This window comes from Lepidochelys kempii, chromosome 5 (assembly GCF_965140285.1).
Source record: "Lepidochelys kempii isolate rLepKem1 chromosome 5, rLepKem1.hap1, whole genome shotgun sequence".
NCBI lineage: Eukaryota > Metazoa > Chordata > Testudines > Cheloniidae > Lepidochelys > Lepidochelys kempii.
In genome coordinates this window covers 52,361,840-52,382,689 of record NC_136384.1, presented here as the reverse complement: position 1 = coordinate 52,382,689, position 20,850 = coordinate 52,361,840, and the positions used below count along the sequence as shown (strand labels likewise).

Here is a 20,850-nt window from a genome sequence, read left to right as displayed (position 1 = left end):
TGGCCATTACTTCTCCACGGAGAGTCAATGGGCTCCAAGCACTTATAGATGGACCTCCTTCCACAGGGACAAGGTGGTGATAAAACCACACACCAAATTCATCCCTAAGATGGGCTTGTAATTCTACCTGAACCAATTAATTCTTCTTCCGGAAGCCACACTCAGCATGAAGAGAAAAGAAGCTCCATACTTTGAATGTTTCAGAGCCTTGCTGTATTACCTCAAGAGGACCAAGCCTTTTAAAGTCTCTCTACACCTCTTTGTGACCATATGTGGTGCATCGAAAGACCAGGCTATCATATCACAAAGAATCTTGAAGTGGATCACTGTGACATTCCCCTGGTGTTATCTGGACTGGTAATCTGCTAGGTCACTCCAATCCTCGACTCTGGGAGCCAGCCTTACCAGGCTCTGCTGTGAGAACCCCCACTCCCGGGCAGTTCACACATGTAAGCTGCTCCCAGCTACATGAGTGAGCACTTTTGGCCAGCTGCTGCTTGGATTGTGCAACTGAATGACACCAGCCAATATCTCCGGTCCCAGACACAACCCTAGGAACCTCCATCTTGCAGTGTCCAGTTATGCCCGCTGGATGCTGCAAGCTTATATGAATTCGTCAATTTAACAAAGAAATTGATATGTACCAGGCTTATTATCCCAAGGGGAGTCTCTGACATGCTTCAAACCAAACACACTGCTTCAGGTACAATAAAGAAACAAATTTATTAACCACAAAAGATAGATTTTAAGTGATTATAAGTCAAAGCACAACAAATCAGATTTGGTCAAATGAAATAAAAGCAAAACGCAGTCTAAGCTGATCTTAACACTTTCAGTGCCCTTACAAACTTTGGTGCTTCTCACCACAGGCTGGCTGCTTGCCTTTCAGCCAGGCTCTCCCCTTTGATTAGCACTTCAGTTGCTTGGTGGTGGTGTCTGTAGTTGGAGGTGGAGGAGAGAGAGAGCATGGCAAATGTCTCTTCCTTTTATCATGTTCTTTTTTCCCTCTTGACTTTGCTTCCCCCCCCTTCAGAGTCAGGTGAACATTACCTCATCATAGTCCCAAACTGACCAAGGGAAGGGGGGTGAGTCACTCGAGAGTCCAACAGATCCTTTGTTGCTGCCTAGGCCAGTGTCCTTTGTTCCCATGAGGCTGGGCTGGGTTTGTCCCATACATGCCCTGATGAGGTGTGAACTGACCCCTGCTCCCGGAGAGTTTTACCTGCACTTGTTTTAAGCCATGAGGACACATTTTCAGCCTCATAACTATATACATGAAATTACAACCTATAACATTACTATAACAACAATGCTCAGTGCATCAGGAGCCTTCCGAAGACACCCGACATGACAAACTTTGCATTGGATACTCCACAATCAGATTATAAGGATGAACCTGGGGGTGCAGGGTGTTCTCCTGAGATACAGAGTGTCACAATCACACAGTGCATTTCCACTAGCTATCAATTGACTGGCTAGCCTCTCCCTCCAAACATCAAGGCATACACCACTAGGGTGAAGGCAGCATCTTCTGCTTGCTTCAGAAATGTGCCAGTCACTGATCAGCAAGGCAGCTATGTGGAGCAACCTGCTAACTTTTGTTAAACATCCTGCCCATGACATGGCAGTGAGGTCACATGCCAAGTTTGGGAATACAGTACTTCAATCACTGAGTGACTGATACAGCTGAAACTCTTCACTGTCACAATTCAAGGAGGCTACTTCTTGCCAGTCACCTACACATACTCAAAGAAGAAAGAAGGGTTACTCTCCTAACAATAACTATGGTTCTTTGAGATGTTGCAGTCAGTGTGGACCCCACAACCCGCCCTCCATCTGTGTTTTTGAAGTCATCAGCAACACAGGCTTTGAATTGTAAGGGAACTGACATAGGGTTGGGGCTGCTCCACCCTTTATTACCTTTATGGAAGCATGAGGAGGCCCAGGGCATGTGTGATGGACATTTCTGGACAAGAAAAATCTGCTCTTATGCACCAAAGGTGCATGCACACGTATGATGGGATCCACACTGATTACAACATGTTAAAGAACCAGGGGCCTTGGGTCTCCTCAGTGCCATGGTGCCCTCTGGATCCCATTAGGCACCATGGCCATACATTAACGAGTTATATGGATCATATGATCACTATGTTGTAACTGGATCCTCTGACATGCTTGTTTTTGTTGTACAGAATTGCAGCGTGGACAGGGCTTTCCAAGGTTTGCTGTATAATGTTCATAAGTCTCCCAGTTGATCCCATAAACCAACATCAACAAGGTAAGGGCTGCGGAGTGATTACCTTTAAATGAGAATAACAAAGATTCCATGTATTCATGGTTCAATGCGGGTCAATGTAAACTATATGAAGAATCATGGGCTATTATCTTACTTTGTCTCTTGATTTCATGCATTGCAAAGTATTTGTGAACTGATTCCTTTGGTTGATTTGAGATGGGTTGTTGGACCTGGTGGTATTCTCTATGAATAATAAGCCTGCGGGGTGGATAAAAGTGGATGATTTTTAAAAAATTGATTTTTAAAAAACTGGATTGTTTTATTTTAATTAAATACAGGTTTATTTTTTAAAATTAAATTTGAAATTATGACAACCTATGTTAAGGCCTAAATTTACTATCATTCGTTAAAATGATTTAAAATTAAATTAAAATAAAACAAAAATTAATCAGTATGTTTTCTGCTGAAGTTTTAAAGAAAGTCAAACACTGAACTGGTGGACATCACTGGCTGACCACCTGTAACCAGAGTTTGTTGAACTGCTAAACCAGCTTTTGTCAGCACTAGCCTCGTGGCAGATGGAGAGAGAATATTTTCTTCATTTCAGCTTAATCCACTAGTTCAGTTCAATGACTAGACCATGCAAAGTTAAAAAACCAATAAGGAGCTGAACATACAGGAGAGCTTGTTTTCTTCTTCTAGTCTACAAATAAAAACTAGGTGTGAGAGAATGATCTCTAATAGTTCTAAAATCTTGAAGGACAATGGTGACCATAAAGAATCAGTTCAATTCACTAGCTACAGATAATACTTTGTTTAATAAATCAGTTAGTTTTAAATGCAAACACGTTTTGATAAACTTTTTTCCTTATGTGTCCAGCACATGTAAAGTAATTTTATTTAACTAATAAAAAAGCAGTTTTAAAGTGCTGCATATGTGCATTTTTAACTAAATTTGAATTTCCAAACAGAATCTGATACAAATCACAAGTAAAAAGTGACTCATTATCTAGTAAAAATATATGCTTCATTCACCATTTTCAAACATAATAAAAATGTAAACATTAAGGATCTGAATAAATGTAAATTAGGCTATGTAATTGCTTAAATAAATGTGTATTGTTATAGTGTATGCTCCTGGTTAACAAAAAGAAGCACCACATTTAGTGTAAAGGCTATATTTAGTTATAAATCAACATGTTTTAATGGTTACCAACCAATCAGAATCAGCCTTTCCTTAGGAAAATAACTGAAAAGTACAAATGCAAAACAAGATTAAAATTGATGATTTTAATCAAAATTCCCTGCTTACTGATTTAAATCATGATTAAAATCAGTGCTTTAAATTAGTTGATTTAACGCAATCCTTCCTCTATGCCTCATGTGCTATTGCTTATTTATTGTTTGTTGCATTCTGGTTGGCTCTGAAGATCTATTGTATGCTTCAGTCAGTTAGAGGAGACAACATATGCATAAATACAAGTTTTTAAAAGTATTTTTATAAATAAGCCAATTCCTGACTGAAAAAAGTTTTTGCTTTGTTTTTACTTTTACTTTTTACTTTTAACACTACTGTCAAAAGTAAACCATTGAGCCATCAATCAGATCTAGCACAGCTTCCGTTTGGTATAAGCCACGTGGTTTTAGTCATCACCATCCTTTGCCTGAGCCCTGAAACTCAAAATATTATACTGGGTGAAATCGTAGTCAATTGTCAATATTTCCCTTTTTAACTGTGCATGAAAAAGTCAAATTAGTTTTTAAAACAATGAGAAGCAAATACTCAGATGTCAGGGTTACACTGTACTTTCCAGAAGGTAGGCCTCGGTCCTGGGAGGTGTTGAATTTCCTCATCCCCCCGAGTTCATTGGGGGTCGAGGGAACTCAGCTCCTCAGAAGATTAAGCCCATAATGCAGACAGAAATGATCTGACTTTCACAGGTTATTATAGCTTTTGTCACATCCAGGAGGACAGAAAAGTCCCACAGAGCTAATGTATGTTTGAACATGTTGACATAGCATGGCTGATGTGGCATACCACTGGGATGATATTTAATTCACTGATATGTGCTAAGTAAATATGTGGCTAGATAGAACCATTTTGTTCCTCTCTTATATTAAGTATGAACATCTAATGGTAAAAAGCTACCTAGGGAATAGAACATCACCCAGTATTTGTTTTATAAAACTGTGTAAAGGTTTGCCAAAGCTGTCACAGTATGATAGCTGTGACCATTTATTTTTCCAGATCCTAAGTTTGAGGGCTTTTGCTTGCATTGGAATCTTTTTTTTAAAACAGAGATTAATAAATTTTAAAATGTTGAGGCTTCTGAACAGATTTGTTGATCTAGTAATGATACATTACTGGCTAAAGGCCAAATTCTGCTCCCGGACACACCCAAACCTGCATCCCATCATATGTAACCTCATCATTAAATCTTATGGAGGCACATTCTGACTAATTCTAAAGACAAAACACACAAGTGGCTATTGTGATAGTTAAACCTGTTGAAGTTAGCAGTCTGCCTGTGTCAGACCAAGTCAGAAATTATCAGCTGCTCCATAATGAGATCATCTTTTTTTCATAAAAGAGTGCTGAATTTTGTGGGACAGCAAGTAATAAGGTAATATAGGCTCTTCTGACACAAGTATTTGTTTCTGTACATGGTGCTAGTTGAACCAGACAAAGCCTCCAGTGCTGCAGTGTGGGTGGATCCCGTCCCCTGCCTGCACCTGAAAGGAGTGCCATTTATGGTTCTGCCCACATGGAACTCCTTGCAGTATTGGGGCCCAACTAAGTCCCTTATTCCCCTGGAAACCCCGATCTAAGGCAGTTATCCCCAATTTCCAAGCCATTTTTCTCCAGTTACCTACTCACACATTAGGGTCTTGCATTCTTTAGAAGATGGACCATTGAGGCAGTAATGATAATTAATAGGTGTCTTTCAAATGCTTAACAACCTAGCACAGATACCACCTTTCACAAACTAGGTTGTCTGGCTCAATCTAGTTTCAGTCAGGCCTCTTGTTAAAACATATGAGCAGTTTAGTTTGTTTCTTTTTGTCATGAACTATAAATTATGGACAAAGAATGTCACACAAGGCTTTAAAGATCATCATCAACAGTTTGATTTGCAACTGGAAGCAAACAGGAAGCCAGAGTAGTGATTTGACCACAGGTGTTAAGCATTCACGCTGGCCTATACTGTGCTAGAGGGAGTAATAGACTAATCTTGGTCTGATTTTTTTGAAAGTTATTTCTAATGTCTTGATCTCCGCTAGGAAATGCTAACTGTGGGTGAGATTCTGCATGGCCCTCACATTGCTGAACACTGTAAGAGGAGTATGCAAAGAGAGCCTTTACTCCCCTTGAATGTCCATGTAAAGGCCAGGCAAAATTGCAGTCCCTGTGCTCTTTGGAGAAGCCAAAAAGGGTAAGGATGAAGCAGGGCTAAAACCAGCTTTCATACAAAAGCCTGCAAATTAGGACCAGCAAGAAGAGTAGAGCAGGTGAAGGGGTTTAGTGGTTTGCATGCTTCCCTGCAGGATCCTGGGATGGGATGTGGACTGTCATAAAAGCACAGTCTAGCCCATTGGGTCCAATCCTGAAAGATGCTGAATGCCCCTTAACTCTTTTCAGTAGGAATGCTCAGCACGTCACAAGACTGGGCCCTCTATCGTCAGGGCATGGGGCCAATCAAGCAACCTTGTGCAGCACTAACCGCCTGTAGGGAATAAACCTCCAGTGATGGGAACTTCTCCCAGGGGACTGAAGAAGTACTTACAAAAGAAATTGGGGGTGACATCATGAGCTCTGCTGAGGATAAGAGGGGACTGTACTGGGGAAGGGAATTCTGATGCCATGAGCTCAGGGCACCAAGCTGGCAGGCAATGAAACCAGCCTTGTCTCTGAGCCTTCTCTTACTCCTCCCACTCGCACTGCAGTTGAGCCATTCCCACCAGCCTTTGATTTCTTTCCCACTGGAAGACAGCAACAACCAGAGCTTTTCTTTTGCTTTTCTGCTCCTTGTACTGCCTCTAATGATGAGCTAGGCCCTCCCTTATTCAGGGGAGCAATCCTCATTCATGTGAGTGGTCCTGTGATTAACGATTGCAGAATCAGGTCCCTAGTTAGAAATTTCATGGAGAGATGAAACCTATTAAAAAAGGAGGAGAAACTCTTGGGGTCCCCAAGGCTAACCTAACCCCTAAAATGTCTTTTTAAAAGGACCAAGCCTAGTCTATTCTTGCCCATGACGCTTATTTCTAAAATGTGACAGCTAGCCAAAATTCATTCCAGCTGCACTTCAAAACTATACAGGTATAACTAGGATTAAAAATAAGGAAATGTCATTTAATGATTGGATCTATTGAAATATAATGTCTTGGAAGAGAATGTTGTCTGAACTCAGCCATTTACAATAGTTAGGATTTTGAAAAATCCACAAAATGAAAAGAATTTTAAATTGATTATTCACATCATTATAATAAACATATAAAGAAAGTGGAGCACTAGTGGCTCTACAGAAGTAACAGCCATTATGACAGAGCTGAACTGATAATGTGCCACTGCAGACATTCTTAACGTTGCTCCACAACATAACTAGCTGCAGTAAAAGAAAAGCAAAAGAAGAAATGGTTTGCAGCTATCCTATATCGCAGGCAGGGTGATATAATGTAACATATGTTTTAAAATGATAAAGACTTCCAAGAATAAGATGCAGATTCCAGGAACAGAAAAATCTTCATAGATGCCCAAACAAAGCTAAATCCTGTAATAGTTGAATAATTGTAGCATTCTATATCTAGAAGTTAAAAAAAATCCCAAACCATCCCCTCAGTGGCTCATCTGGTCAACACTCTGACACACAAAGCCTAGTGCTCTTCCTTCAAACCTAAGAATTAATCAGCATTATGTAAGAGATTTTTTATAACACTCTAAAAATACATTGTGAATTCCTTTCCAGTTTTGGACTAAGAAGCTTTAAAGTAACCCCCCTCCCCTTTTAAACAAAAACAGTGGATCTTTATTTTTTTTATATTAGGATCTTAATTTCTCTCAGTATATGTGTTTCAAATCTCATTAATTACAATATTGGTCCCATGAGATGCAACGCTGTTGCAAAGAACAGTGTTTGTACTAAAAATGATTTGAGCAAGGGCACAAATATGTTTTATGTACGTGTGTAATACTTTTTAAAGAGGACTAATGACACAAAACTTCATAAGACTGTTCGGATGTTTTCATGTTAATCTATCTGTTTACTGAACAAACTTTTGTATCCATGTGATGTTTTGTTTGCATTGTATTGATGACACATAATGCAAGATGATAGCACTCTTGTGAAGGCAATTGTGATGTTAACTTGGCAAATCTCAAACAAAGTCCTACGAGTATTTTGGTTCTTTGCGTACACCATAATTAAGTCATAATACTTCTATATGCCTTTCACTGGAGGATCTCAAAGCACAGTTCTGACACTATCTTCTGAATTTCATTACTAGACATGGGGGATCCAGAAGAATGAGTTTTACAATTTTGGGGGGACCTACAAAAGAAGAGTTATTGGTACCCTACTCATTTTGCTCATTCTTAGTTCATTCCCACCCTTTCATAGTTCATCCCACCCCTAATGGATCAAGCCTTAACTACATTAAAGGCCAAATTTCAATCTAGGAGCTACTGAGACATGTGTACAGTGCCCTGGATGCAACATGTGAAAGCGGGGGACCCAGCTTTCTCAACTGAGGAAATCTGGTTATGGAACAAACTTCCAAAGAAGATTAGATGATTCCAGAGTCTAAACATCTTTAAGAAACATTGCAATTTTTTCCTCTTCATAAAAGCCTTTCTACCATTGGAAGAACAATGTTCACAGTGACAACCACTGTACCCAAACACCACCATCCCAAAACAAAATCTCCAAACTAGACACAAACATCATCCTACCAATCAACAAAAATAACTCAATGTACCCCAAGAAGAGTTTTAACCCTGAATACGGAGAAGAGTCAAAAATTCCATAAAGTTTGGTAGAGACTTCACTATTGCTATCAGTTTCACATGGAAGGCACTCAAGGTATGCCTACATAGCATTTTAAAGCAGTGAGTCTCAGAGCCTGGGTCTACAGCTTTGGGCTTGCATTATGCCACTAAAAAGAGCTGTGTAGACCTTTGGGCTTGGGCTAGAGCTTGGGGTCTGAAGCCCAGGGACAGAGCTCTATAAGATCAAGACCTATGCTTGTAGAACACCAAGCATTATCGTTCGGTAATAGCGACCATAATGAAATTAAATTTAACATCCTTGTAGGGGGGAAAATACCCAAAGAAACTCACCACAGTAATATTTAGCTTCAAAAAGGGGAACTACACAAAAACAAGGTTTGTTAAAGGGAAAGTAAAAGAAACAGTCACAAGAGTGAAATGCCTGTAAGCTGCATGGAAACTTTTAAAAAAACACCGTAATAGAAGCTCAAACTATATGTATACTCCAAATAACAAAAACAAGCGGTCCAAAAAAATGCCACCATGGCTAAACAACAACATAAAAGAGGCAGTTAGAGACAAAAGACACCCTTTAAAAACTGGAAGTCAAATGTTTTTGAGGAAAAAAACTGAGCATAAACTTTGGCAAGTCCAGTTACCAAAGTGCAAAGTAAGCAATAATGGGAAAAGAAGGAAGGTCCTCTCATGGATCAGTAACTAGTTAAAGGATCTCACAAACTGGGTGACTGGGCAAGAAAATGGCAGATCAGATTGAATGTTGACAAATGCAAAGTAGTGCATATCGGAAAACATAATCCCAACTATACATACAAAAGGATGGGGTCTAAATTAGCCGTTACACTCAAGAAATAGCTCTTAGAGTCATTGTGGATAGCTCTGAACACATCTGCTCAATATGCAGCGGCAGTCAAAAAAGGCTAACAGATTGTTAGGAACCATTAGGAAAGAGCTTGATAATAAGACAGAAAATATCATAATGTCATTAGTATGCCCATTCCTTGGGCCCATCTGGTTGCCCCATCTCAAAAAAGATGTATTAGAGTTGGAAAAAGTACAGAGAAGAAAAACAAAAATTATTAGGAGTATTGAACAGCTTTCATATGGGGAGAGGTTAAAAAGACTGTGACTGTTCAGCTTGGAAAAGACACAACTGAGGGGGGAATACGATAGAGGTCTATAAAATCATGAATGGGGTGGAGAAAGTGAATTTGTTATTTACCCCTTTACGTAACACAGGAACCAGGGGACTCAATGAAATTAATAGGCAGCAGGTTTAAATCAAACAGCAGGAAGTACTTCTTCACATAACACACAGTCAGTCTGTGGAACTCATTGCCAGCAGGGGTACTGGAACAATTTTTATAGTGGAGGTGCTGAGAGTCATTGAACCAAACTGTAAACCCTGTATATCATTGAAACCACTTCAAGCTAGGAGATGCGGCAGCACCCTTCATTCCAGCCTATGGTTGCCAGGGGATGTTGTGAAGACCAAAAATATAACTGGGTTCAAAAAAAAATGAGAGAAGTTCTTGGAGGATAGGTCCATTAGCTGCTATTAACCAAGATAATCAGAGACACAACCCCCATTCTGGGCTCTCCTAAACCTCTGGCTGCTAGCAGCTGGGACTGGATGAAAGGGGTTGGATCTCTTGATACATTGCCCAGTTCTGTTCACTTCCTGTGAAGCATCTGGCAATGGCCATTGTCAGACTCAGTATGGCTGCTCTTGTGTTCTTAAGCACAATAGGGCCTCCATTCTGACTGAAACTTCTGGGTGCTACTGTAAGACAAATAGTAAACAATAATAATGGTGAGTGTCTTCATATGAAAATGATGTCCCTGGTGTAGCTTTAAAAAAAGTACATAATTTCTCTTAATATTCTTTATATGGGAGTTACTAAATCTGTTCTAAATCCTACAGTTTTGGTTCTCAGGACATTGTGTGTTGAGGCCCTTTCATTTAATTTGATTAATAGGAAGGGCAGGGCTAGTCAGTTGCTGCTGCTCACCACAGGCAGGGCAGGGCTGGACTGTTGTTCTCCATCAGACACCCTCCATATGTAAGTAGTATTGCCAACTCCAAACATTCAAAATCATGAATTAGGCCCCAGAACAAGACTATTCACAGTTGTAACAGGAAATTGTTTACAAAAAAAAAAGTTTTGGAAGGCGACAGGGGTCTGAGTCTGGCCATGCTGAGCAGGGGGTGGGTGGGCTAAGGCTGGTTGTGCTAGACACTGAGAAGTGCTGGGCGGAGGAGCAGACAGAGGCTGGCTGTGCTGGGGGCTGAGCAGTGGGGGGTAGGGGGCTGAGGCTGGCTGTGCTGGGGGCTGAGCAGTGGGGGGGTAGGGGGCAGAGGCTGGCTGTGCTGCGGGCTGAGCAGTGGGGAGGGGGGCAGAGGCTGGCTGTGCTGGGGGCTGAGCAGTGGAGGTTAGGGGGCTGAGGCTGGCTGTGCTGGGGGCTGAGCAGTGGGGGGTAGGGGGCAGAGGCCGGCTGTGCTGGGGGCTGAGCAGTGGGGGGTAGGGGGCAGAGGCCGGCTGTGCTGCGGGCTGAGCAGTGGGGGGTAGGGGGCAGAGGCCAGCTGTGCTGGGGGCTGAGCAGTGGGGGGTAGGGGGCAGAGGCCGGCTGTGCTGCGGGCTGAGCAGTGGGGGGTAGGGGGCAGAGGCCGGCTGTGCTGGGGGCTGAGCAGTGGGGGTTAGGGGGCTGAGGCCGGCTGTGCTGGGGGCTGAGCAGTGGGGAGGGGGGCAGAGGCTGGCTGTGCTGGGGGCTGAGCAGTGGGGGGGTAGGGGGCTGAGGCCGGCTGTGCTGGGGGCTGAGCAGTGGGGGGTAGGGGGCTGAGGCTGGCTGTGCTGGGGGCTGAGCAGTGGGGGGGTAGGGGACTGAGGCTGGCTGTGCTGGGGGCTGAGCAGTGGGTGGGGGTGGGGGCAGAGGCTGGCTGTGCTGGGGGCTGAGCAGTGGGTGGGGGTAGGGGGCTGAGGCTGGCTGTGCTGGGGGCTGAGCAGTGGGGGGGTAGGGGGCTGAGGCTGGCTGTGCTGCGGGCTGAGCAGTGGGGGGTAGGGGGCAGAGGCCGGCTGTGCTGGGGGCTGAGCAGTGGAGGTTAGGGGGCTGAGGCCGGCTGTGCTGGGGGCTGAGCAGTGGGGGTTAGGGGGCTGAGGCTGGCTGTGCTGGGGGCTGAGCAGTGGGTGGGGGTAGGGGGCTGAGGCCGGCTGTGCTCGGGGCTGAGCAGTGGGGGGTAGGGGGCAGAGGCCGGCTGTGCTGGGGGCTGAGCAGTGGGGGGGTAGGGGGCTGAGGCCGGCTGTGCTGGGGGCTGAGCAGTGGGGGGGTAGGGGGCTGAGGCCGGCTGTGCTGGGGGCTGAGCAGTGGGGGGGTAGGGGGCTGAGGCCGGCTGTGCTGGGGGCTGAGCAGTGGGGGGGTAGGGGGCAGAGGCCGGCTGTGCTGGGGGCTGAGCAGTGGGGGGGTAGGGGGCTGAGGCCGGCTGTGCTGGGGGCTGAGCAGTGGGGGGAGGGGGGCAGAGGCCGGCTGTGCTGGGGGCTGAGCAGTGGGGGGTAGGGGGCTGAGGCCGGCTGTGCTGGGGGCTGAGCAGTGGGGGGGTAGGGGGCTGAGGCCGGCTGTGCTGGGGGCTGAGCAGTGGGGGGGTAAGGGGCAGAGGCCGGCTGTGCTGGGGGCTGAGCAGTGGGGGGGTAGGGGGCTGAGGCCGGCTGTGCTGGGGGCTGAGCAGTGGGGGGAGGGGGGCAGAGGCCGGCTGTGCTGGGGGCTGAGCAGTGGGGGGTAGGGGGCTGAGGCTGGCTGTGCTGGGGGCTGAGCAGTGGGGGGGGGTAGGGGGCTGAGGCTGGCTGTGCTGGGGGCTGAGCAGTGGGGAGGGGGGCAGAGGCCGGCTGTGCTGGGGGCTGAGCAGTGGGGGGTAGGGGGCTGAGGCCGGCTGTGCTGGGGGCTGAGCAGTGGGGGGTAGGGGGCTGAGGCTGGCTGTGCTGGGGGCTGAGCAGTGGGGGGGTTAGGGGGCTGAGGCTGGCTGTGCTGGGGGCTGAGCAGTGGGGAGGGGGGCAGAGGCCGGCTGTGCTGGGGGCTGAGCAGTGGGGAGGGGGGCAGAGGCCGGCTGTGCTGGGGGCTGAGCAGTCGGGGGTAGGGGGCTGAGGCTGGCTGTGCTGGGGGCTGAGCAGTGGGGGGGTAGGGGGCTGAGGCTGGCTGTGCTGGGGGCTGAGCAGTGGGGGGGTAGGGGGCTGAGGCTGGCTGTGCTGGGGGCTGAGCAGTGGGGGGGTAGGGGGCTGAGGCTGGCTGTGCTGGGGGCTGAGCAGTGGTGGGGTTAGGGGGCTGAGGCTGGCTGTGCTGCGGGCTGAGCAGTGGGGGGGTTAGGGGGCTGAGGCCGGCTGTGCTGGGGGCTGAGCAGTGGGGGGTAGGGGGCAGAGGCCGGCTGTGCTGCGGGCTGAGCAGTGGGGGGTAGGGGGCAGAGGCCGGCTGTGCTGGGGGCTGAGCAGTGGGGGGGTAGGGGGCTGAGGCTGGCTGTGCTGCGGGCTGAGCAGTGGGGGGTAGGGGGCAGAGGCCGGCTGTGCTGGGGGCTGAGCAGTGGAGGTTAGGGGGCAGAGGCTGGCTGTGCTGGGGGCTGAGCAGTGGGGGGGTTAGGGGGCTGAGGCTGGCTGAGCAGTGGGGGGGTTAGGGGGCTGAGGCTGGCTGTGCTGCGGGCTGAGCAGTGGGGGGTAGGGGGCAGAGGCCGGCTGTGCTGGGGGCTGAGCAGTGGAGGTTAGGGGGCAGAGGCTGGCTGTGCTGGGGGCTGAGCAGTGGAGGTTAGGGGGCAGAGGCTGGCTGTGCTGGGGGCTGAGCAGTGGGGGGGTTAGGGGGCTGAGGCTGGCTGTGCTGGGGGCTGAGCAGTGGGGAGGGGGGCAGAGGCCGGCTGTGCTGGGGGCTGAGCAGTGGGGGGTAGGGGGCTGAGGCTGGCTGTGCTGGGGGCTGAGCAGTGGGGGGTAGGGGGCTGAGGCTGGCTGTGCTGGGGGCTGAGCAGTGGGGGGTAGGGGGCTGAGGCTGGCTGTGCTGGGGGCTGAGTAGTGGGGGTTAGGGGGCTGAGGCTGGCTGTGCTGGGGGCTGAGCAGTGGGGAGGGGGGCAGAGGCCGGCTGTGCTGGGGGCTGAGCAGTGGGGGGTAGGGGGCTGAGGCTGGCTGTGCTGGGGGCTGAGCAGTGGGGGGTAGGGGGCTGAGGCTGGCTGTGCTGGGGGCTGAGCAGTGGGGGGTAGGGGGCTGAGGCTGGCTGTGCTGGGGGCTGAGTAGTGGGGGTTAGGGGGCTGAGGCTGGCTGTGCTGGGGGCTGAGCAGTGGGGAGGGGGGCAGAGGCCGGCTGTGCTGGGGGCTGAGCAGTGGGGGGTAGGGGGCTGAGGCTGGCTGTGCTGGGGGCTGAGCAGTGGGTGGGGGTAGGGGGCTGAGGCTGGCTGTGCTGGGGGCTGAGCAGTGGGGGGTAGGGGGCTGAGGCTGGCTGTGCTGCGGGCTGAGCAGTGGGGGGGGGTAGGGGGCAGAGGCCGGCTGTGCTGGGGGCTGAGCAGTGGGGAGGGGGGCAGAGGCCGGCTGTGCTGGGGGCTGAGCAGTGGGTGGGGGTAGGGGGCTGAGGCTGGCTGTGCTGGGGGCTGAGCAGTGGGGGGTAGGGGGCTGAGGCTGGCTGTGCTGGGGGCTGAGCAGTGGGGAGGGGGGCAGAGGCCGGCTGTGCTGGGGGCTGAGCAGTGGGGGGTAGGGGGCTGAGGCTGGCTGTGCTGGGGGCTGAGCAGTGGGTGGGGGTAGGGGGCTGAGGCTGGCTGTGCTGGGGGCTGAGCAGTGGAGGTTAGGGGGCAGAGGCCGGCTGTGCTGGGGGCTGAGCAGTGGGGGGGTTAGGGGGCTGAGGCTGGCTGTGCTGGGGGCTGAGCAGTGGGGGGGTTAGGGGGCTGAGGCTGGCTGTGCTGGGGGCTGAGCAGTGGGTGGGGGTAGGGGGCTGAGGCTGGCTGTGCTGGGGGCTGAGCAGTGGGGGGTAGGGGGCTGAGGCCGGCTGTGCTGGGGGCTGAGCAGTGGGTGGGGGTGGGGGCAGAGGCTGGCTGTGCTGGGGGCTGAGCAGTGGGTGGGGGTGGGGGCAGAGGCTGGCTGTGCTGGGGGCTGAGCAGTGGGGGGTAGGGGGCAGAGGCCGGCTGTGCTGGGGGCTGAGCAGTGGGGAGGGGGGCAGAGGCCGGCTGTGCTGGGGGCTGAGCAGTGGGGGGTAGGGGGCTGAGGCCGGCTGAGCAGTGGGGCAGAGGCTGGCTGTCTGGGGGTCTCACTTCCCCCACTGAACACCAGGGCCGGGGTAACGCGCCTGCCGCTGGCTGAGCCGTGGGGCAGGTCTCGTTGCCCGGCGCGGCGGCCTGTGGGTGGTAGAGCAGTGGGGGAGGAGGGGGGACGGTTGGTTAGCTGGTCGGGGGGAGAGGGGGCTGAAGCTGCCCGTGTGGCTGGCTGGGCGGCGGGAGGAGGGCCTGAAGCAGCCGGGTGCCGCTGGCTGTGGAATCCAGTCCGCACTTTCCCGCTCTCCCCAGCGCTCTCCCTCTCCGGCAGCGACGGAGGGGGGGTGTCGAGCGCACAGAACAGCCAGTTGTTTAAAATCCTTCTACAACCGTTTCAAATTCCCCCTTGCGCTGGAGAAGGGAGAGGGGAGGGGGAGGAGGAGCCGAGGGGTGGGGGAAGCGGGGAGGAGGAGGGAGCAGTCAGTCCTGGTCTCCGCCTGTCAATCACTGTGTTGTGGGCGTGCCCGAACGTGCAGCGGACCAATGGTGTGTGTGTGTGGCAGTGTCTCCATGGTGACGGGGCTGTTCCTGGGGAGGCTGTGATGGGTTGACAGGTGCGTGACAGTCGGAGCTCTCTGCAGGCATGTACGGCAAAGGCAAGAGCAACAGCAGCGTCCCGTCCGACAGCCAGGCCAGGGAGAAGTGAGTACAGCCCGCCGGACCGCACAGGCGGACTGGGCGGGGGGCGCACACACCTTCACAGACCCTGCACAAAGTAACTTTCCTGCTCGCCGGAGAGGGGGCCGCGCGCACGGTCGCGGAGCTGAGGGGAGCCAGCGGGGAGCCGGAGCGGGGAGCCAGGGCTTGGGGTGCGGAGGACCCGAGGGTTAGGAGTCGGGTGCACGAGCCCCTCGCTGGCAAGCTGGGGGAAGGGGCCGGGGGGTTGCGAGCTGCTCTCGTTGCTGGGGGGTGGCGGAGGCAGCAGTGTCTGAGTTCCCCGCGCTCGGCAGGGAGGTGGGACAGGAGGCGCCCGAACCCCTCGCCCGTCGCGGGGTGAACGGCAGGTGATGGCTGAGCCCCGCGCATTGTGGGGTGGGGGTGCAGCGCGGGCGGGGGCTGAGCCCCTCGCATTGGAGGGTGACGGTCTAGGGCAAGGAGCGGAAGGTTGGGGGAGGCCCCCCCTCCCCTGTCCCCGTCCCCAAAGGGGGTCTGTGCCGGTGGGAAGTGTTGGACTAACTTTGGTGACAAAGAGCCTAGCCTGTGCTGCTGGGGGGCGCCGCTGTGGGGCTCCCGCTGGGGTGGGAGAGGCAGAAGCTCCCTGTGCTGCCTGCAACTCTGCAGCTCTCAACTTTTTATCAGGACCTAATATCTCCCCCTGTCCTTCCCCGCCAGAGCCCTGATGTGCTCTCCCAGCCTCATCCCTCCCTAGGGTGGGGGCAGGACAGCGGGTTAGTGTGTGTAGGGGAGGAAGGGCTGGGGGTGGGTGGGCTGTGCATTGTTCCTTGGGAGTGAAACTGGGGCTGTTGTGGGTGGGGAAAAGGGATTAGTGGGGATGTTGTTGTGGTTGGAGGAGAAGGGGAAAAGGAGGTTGTGTAGGAAGAATACAGAGATATTATGAGGGCCTGTTGGTCTGGGGAAGAAGGGGACATGGTACTGATTTTTTTGTGGGGGGCTTTTGTGTAGTTGTAGGTGTGTGGTGGGATAGTGCCAACAGTACAACCAGTGACAATTAGAAGGATCTCTGTTCTATGGCAGTGAGGCATCCCTTTCCCGTGTATCCCCAACGCACATGTTAAAGGGACACCAAGGACTTGAATTTATAAAAACTGACTAATCTTCAGAAATGTTTTTGATATTCAAAGGAGGCTTCTCATATCTTGATCTTTTTAAAAACACCCTTTAAAATAAATTGTATAGGTGTATTTCTGTTCACCTGATTATGTTTACAAATGCCTTTTAGGGGAGGGAGAAACTGACTGAGTGTCTGGGGAAACAGTGAAACTGACTATACACAGCACAACCAAATGCACAAAATAAATAAACTGGAAAAATATGGAGAAGTAAAGTGACTTGGTTAACTTCCTTCAGTTATAGTACTGTTAGATATTATTGGTAATTATAGTAGGTTCAACATGCTTAGACAGAAATGTGACTTTCAAGTTGATGGTGTTCCTTTAAGTTTGCTGTACTTGCAGACTTGGTTTGCATTATTGAGATTTGTGAAGCACAGACAGGAGGTACTTACTGTGAAGTAGGAGGAAGAGCCCATGTGTGATGGGCTTAGTACAGGAGAGGGGGAGAAGGAAGTGTATAGTATGTGGCTTCAATTCTTCTGGCCAGGACCATTCAGTCAGTCTGCTGCAGCCTGTGAAAGCTCAGGATAAAGCCATTGAGGGAGCGAGGGGACTTCCAGCCAGAAAAACTATTTGTATATATCTTGTGCAGAAATCACATTGCACATCACATTGCACACCACCCCAGAACTGCATTTAACATGAAAATGAATAGTCCAGGCATGACTGATGAGTTTCCTTCAGGCAGCGTGTCTTGAACCTTCACCTAAAAGTTTTCCTTGTTGCAGCATTTTAGAGGAGCAGCACTTCCTAATTCCAGAGGTTGGCACACACACACACACTTCCTAGAGCAGTAGCAGGCCAGGCATCTTTGCTGAGAGACAAAGGAGAGGGAGATGCTTGAAGAGATTTAAAACATTTTTATTGCGTGATGTTTGGGAACTATATGTATAACTTTGAAATAGGGAATTGTACAAAGGCGGAGGGAATTGTTGACAGGAAATGAGAATTGCTGGTATGGGGTTTGAGACAGAACTTGAACAGACTAATCAACTGTTGGTGCTTCTTGCAAAAATATTTAGCAAAAAGAATTAAATTACCATACATTAGGACAAACATCATTTTGTTAGACTTGTGTAGAGAAATTGTAGAAGAATTTCAGCTGTTTTGTGCCTGGTACTTTCCACTGTGTGTCATCTACTTTGAAAAGTGCTAAAATCCAACCAACTAATATTATCTTGCTGTTGAATCTGTGAGGGGATCCTCAGAAAAATCTGACTTTCAGAATGATGACCTTTGTAGATTTAGTTTAGTTTTACTTCCTGTATGGCTTGCATCATGAAGATTTTGCAGTATTGTTTTTTTTTAATCTGAGGGCTGAAACGTTAAAATATATATCTTTTTCTCTCTACTTTACTTTTCCTCCAAACTTTTGTACCAATAAGGCAATACTACTTTAACGTGCAGTATCAAAATCCTTAATATTCTACAAGTGAGGCCTGCCAAACTGAGCTATCACCAAGTAATAACTACCCTCCTATGTGAAGTTATGGGGGGCTTGCTAGATGGTGCTATTTGATTTAAATACATTCCATCTCCCATTCATTACAACTAGCAGCTGGAAATCTGTACTGCTCATGTAAGGATTACCTTATGAATGTACAACATTTCAGGAGGATCGCTTTTAAACCATTGACTGAGTGATTACTACATAGTATTTTTGTTGACTACATTTATGGATGAAAATAATTTAGAATTCAGAAATAAACTTGGCTACTGCTGTGGCATGTCATTATTCTCTCTCTCACACACACACACACTCTCTCTCTCTCTTCAGAATTTTTGCACTAGATGTTTTCAAGTTCCTTATCAGTAGAACAAGATACATTACGAGATATTTTTCCTTCCCTGGGTTTGTAAAATTTTGGTTTTGTCTTTGTTATGGTATTTTCCCCAGAATAGATGTCTGAATCTGGTTCTACTGAGAACATTTGTCATCAGATCAAAAAGAGTATCCCTACAGAGGGAAACCTCTTTCCAACACATGAATGAAGTTGTGTTGATTTGAAAACTCTAGGAATAGAAAGGATGTTTGACTCAACTGATGTAAAGCATTTATTTAATCACAGTAGACTGTGACAAATAATTATATTAAAAAGTTAATCACTGTTATAAAAGAGTATAGTTTTGAAACAAGAAATATATGAGTTTGTTATAATGTTTCCTAAGGAATTCACGATGGTTGTAACACAGCTTTTTTTATACTGAACCCTTTAAAAAAATTGGTGATTGCTGTACAGGGGTGTCTGTCTCTCCTTGTCTCTCTCACACACACATGTGATCACATACTGTGTTAGAGACCAATATCTGGGAAAGTTTGTAGAATGCAAAATTGTTTAGTTTAACTGTATACTGTCACATCTAGTTATCTATGCTTACGTATCTTGGAGATTTGTTACTAGCTATGCATTTTATACATTTTTTCCATGTTAAAATTGGGTTAATATTAAGTATTTCTTAAAATACAGTAGCATGAGTTTACACATTTGGGTCTTGCCTGAGAAAATGAGTGCTGGTGACAGAAATTCTTCACAAGAAGTCTATTAGTGATGGAGAATTTTTGAAGTGTGGAAAACTGTGCACACCTTTTGTTTTTTAAAAATCAAGTGTCATGGACATATAGACTGATCTCAGTGTCAGGTGTTTTCCTGGAGGTATATCTATATTAAATGCTGCTATCAATATAATTTTTTTATGTTTCTTAATTTTTCTTAAGTAAAATAAAGAAAAAATGTTAGGTATGTTTTACAATTTTCAGTCTAATATATCACTTTATAATAGCCTTTGACAGGTTTTCAGTGTCAAGATTATGAGAATTTCCTCCTATACTCTCTCTTTGTCTCTCCCACCTGACCTCAGGGGCAAGTCATTCATTTATAGTACCTTAACAGCAAATCTAAAGTGAACAGATATGAAATATTTTCATCTGTATTTAACTCTACACCAAACAGGCATAGCACAGTTAAGTAAAACACTAAAAAGGAGAACAGAGTAGCTCTGAAGAACAAAGATTAAAAAGGAAGATGGATGGAAGGAAAAAAAACCCAGAGAAACTCCTCCCTCCCCGCCATCCTAGTTAAAGAATGGTAACTTGATTCTGGGGTCAGGCCACCCCACTTGCATAATGGACAGAAAAGTTGTATTCAACATTAGTCCCTCTACTACTAATGCTGTGCCAAGATCTAATAAGGCTCATCTATATTGTGAAAAGGATCTTAAATTTTTCTCAGCACCCATTTTTGTTGTCTCTTCTGGGCAGAATGTATTTCCCTGACTCCCTCCTCTACATCAGCGGTGGATTAATTCAGAGTTGGCGCCTGAACCTTTTCCCACTGCACTCAGTGACAAAACTCCATAAATTGATTTCAGTGGGAGCGGGATCAGATTTTTACATTCTGTGTGATTCCTTATATACCTTTACTTACAAGCCATGCTTTTTTTGGAGAAAAGTGGAACATTGGAGACTTATTTACATTAGTATTTACAAACATTTAATAAGGAAGAAAAATAGTATAAAAGAACTCATGGGCAAAATTAGATTTAGGAGAGAAACTATTCAGTTCACTTAAACACACAAATAGTTGTCTGTATCTTCAGTAATCTGGATCTTTCAGCAGTTACTCAGCAAATCTCTAAACCAGGGACTTCAAGGTGCTTTTCCCCCCAGTGGACTGTATGGGTGTGTTGGCAGAGATTGAAAAATTTGTCAGATGCCTGCTAATCAGAGGAGTAAACCTACTGGACAGAGCTAATACAAAAGACGAAAGAGCCAAAATAAATTACTTTACAGATTGATCCTATGCTCATTTAAGTCAAAGGCAAATCTCCCATTGGACTTTAATTATCAAAGGTCTAATGAAAGCCCTAGGTTTTCTTCCACCCCCAAACTGTAGGTAAGGCAAGAGTGCTTGCATTTCTATTTAGGTGCTGTCCTTGACCTTCCTCATCTTTGGTATTAGTCTGGCTGGTAGGTGTCTTGCAGATTTGACCTTTGCCAACAGTTGCTTGAAGAGAAATGGGGATTTTTCTTTTTTTCTTCTCTGAACCTGCTTGCTGTTGTGAGGAAGGAGGTCTCCTCTGCTCTCTTCTTCTGGTTTTTGTTTTTTTGGGTCTTTTAGATGAATAGCTACTGTGTCTAGCTTGGTTCAGAATAATTTCCCAAGCAACAATAGAGTGAGTTCCTGTAATTTTCAGTGGTGCCCACAGGATTCTGCACAGAAATTGTGAAACTGACCGGTGATTTCTGTTTCTGACTCTGCTTTTACTAACAAATCTGTGAACAGCAGCAGAAGTTCTGGAGTATTTTGTCTGCAAACTCAGGAAGGCAGAATTACATCAATTCACATTATGAAAATATCTTTGCAACTATAAGGGTTGGAAACATTATTATTTTTTTAAAAAAAAATGCTTAGATTTAAAAGAAACTAATAGTTTAGGCCTATCTCACCAGGGCAAATTTCCTACTCATCACTAGGAAGTCAGTGAGTCAGTTTCTCAGGTCCTGAGTTATAGAGTATGCTGATATCTAATTCATCTCCAATTCTTTTACTTTTTTG

General features: G+C 47.7%; 1 protein-coding gene across 5 annotated transcripts in view; it reads left to right on the top strand.

Moving 5' to 3' along the window:
• Window positions 1-15,025: 15,025 nt before the first annotated feature.
• The window catches only part of SSBP2 (single stranded DNA binding protein 2), a 273,547-nt gene continuing 267,722 nt past the window's right edge, over window positions 15,026-20,850 (top strand). For all 5 annotated transcript variants that reach the window (XR_012158937.2, XM_073344389.2, XM_073344396.2 and 2 more), the window contains exon 1: window positions 15,026-15,143. Coding sequence is in view for 4 of the 5 variants with exons in the window: in XM_073344389.2 (XP_073200490.1) it covers window positions 15,085-15,143 (59 nt within the window). In the remaining variant the exon portion in view is untranslated. The remainder of the gene's footprint in view (window positions 15,144-20,850) is intronic.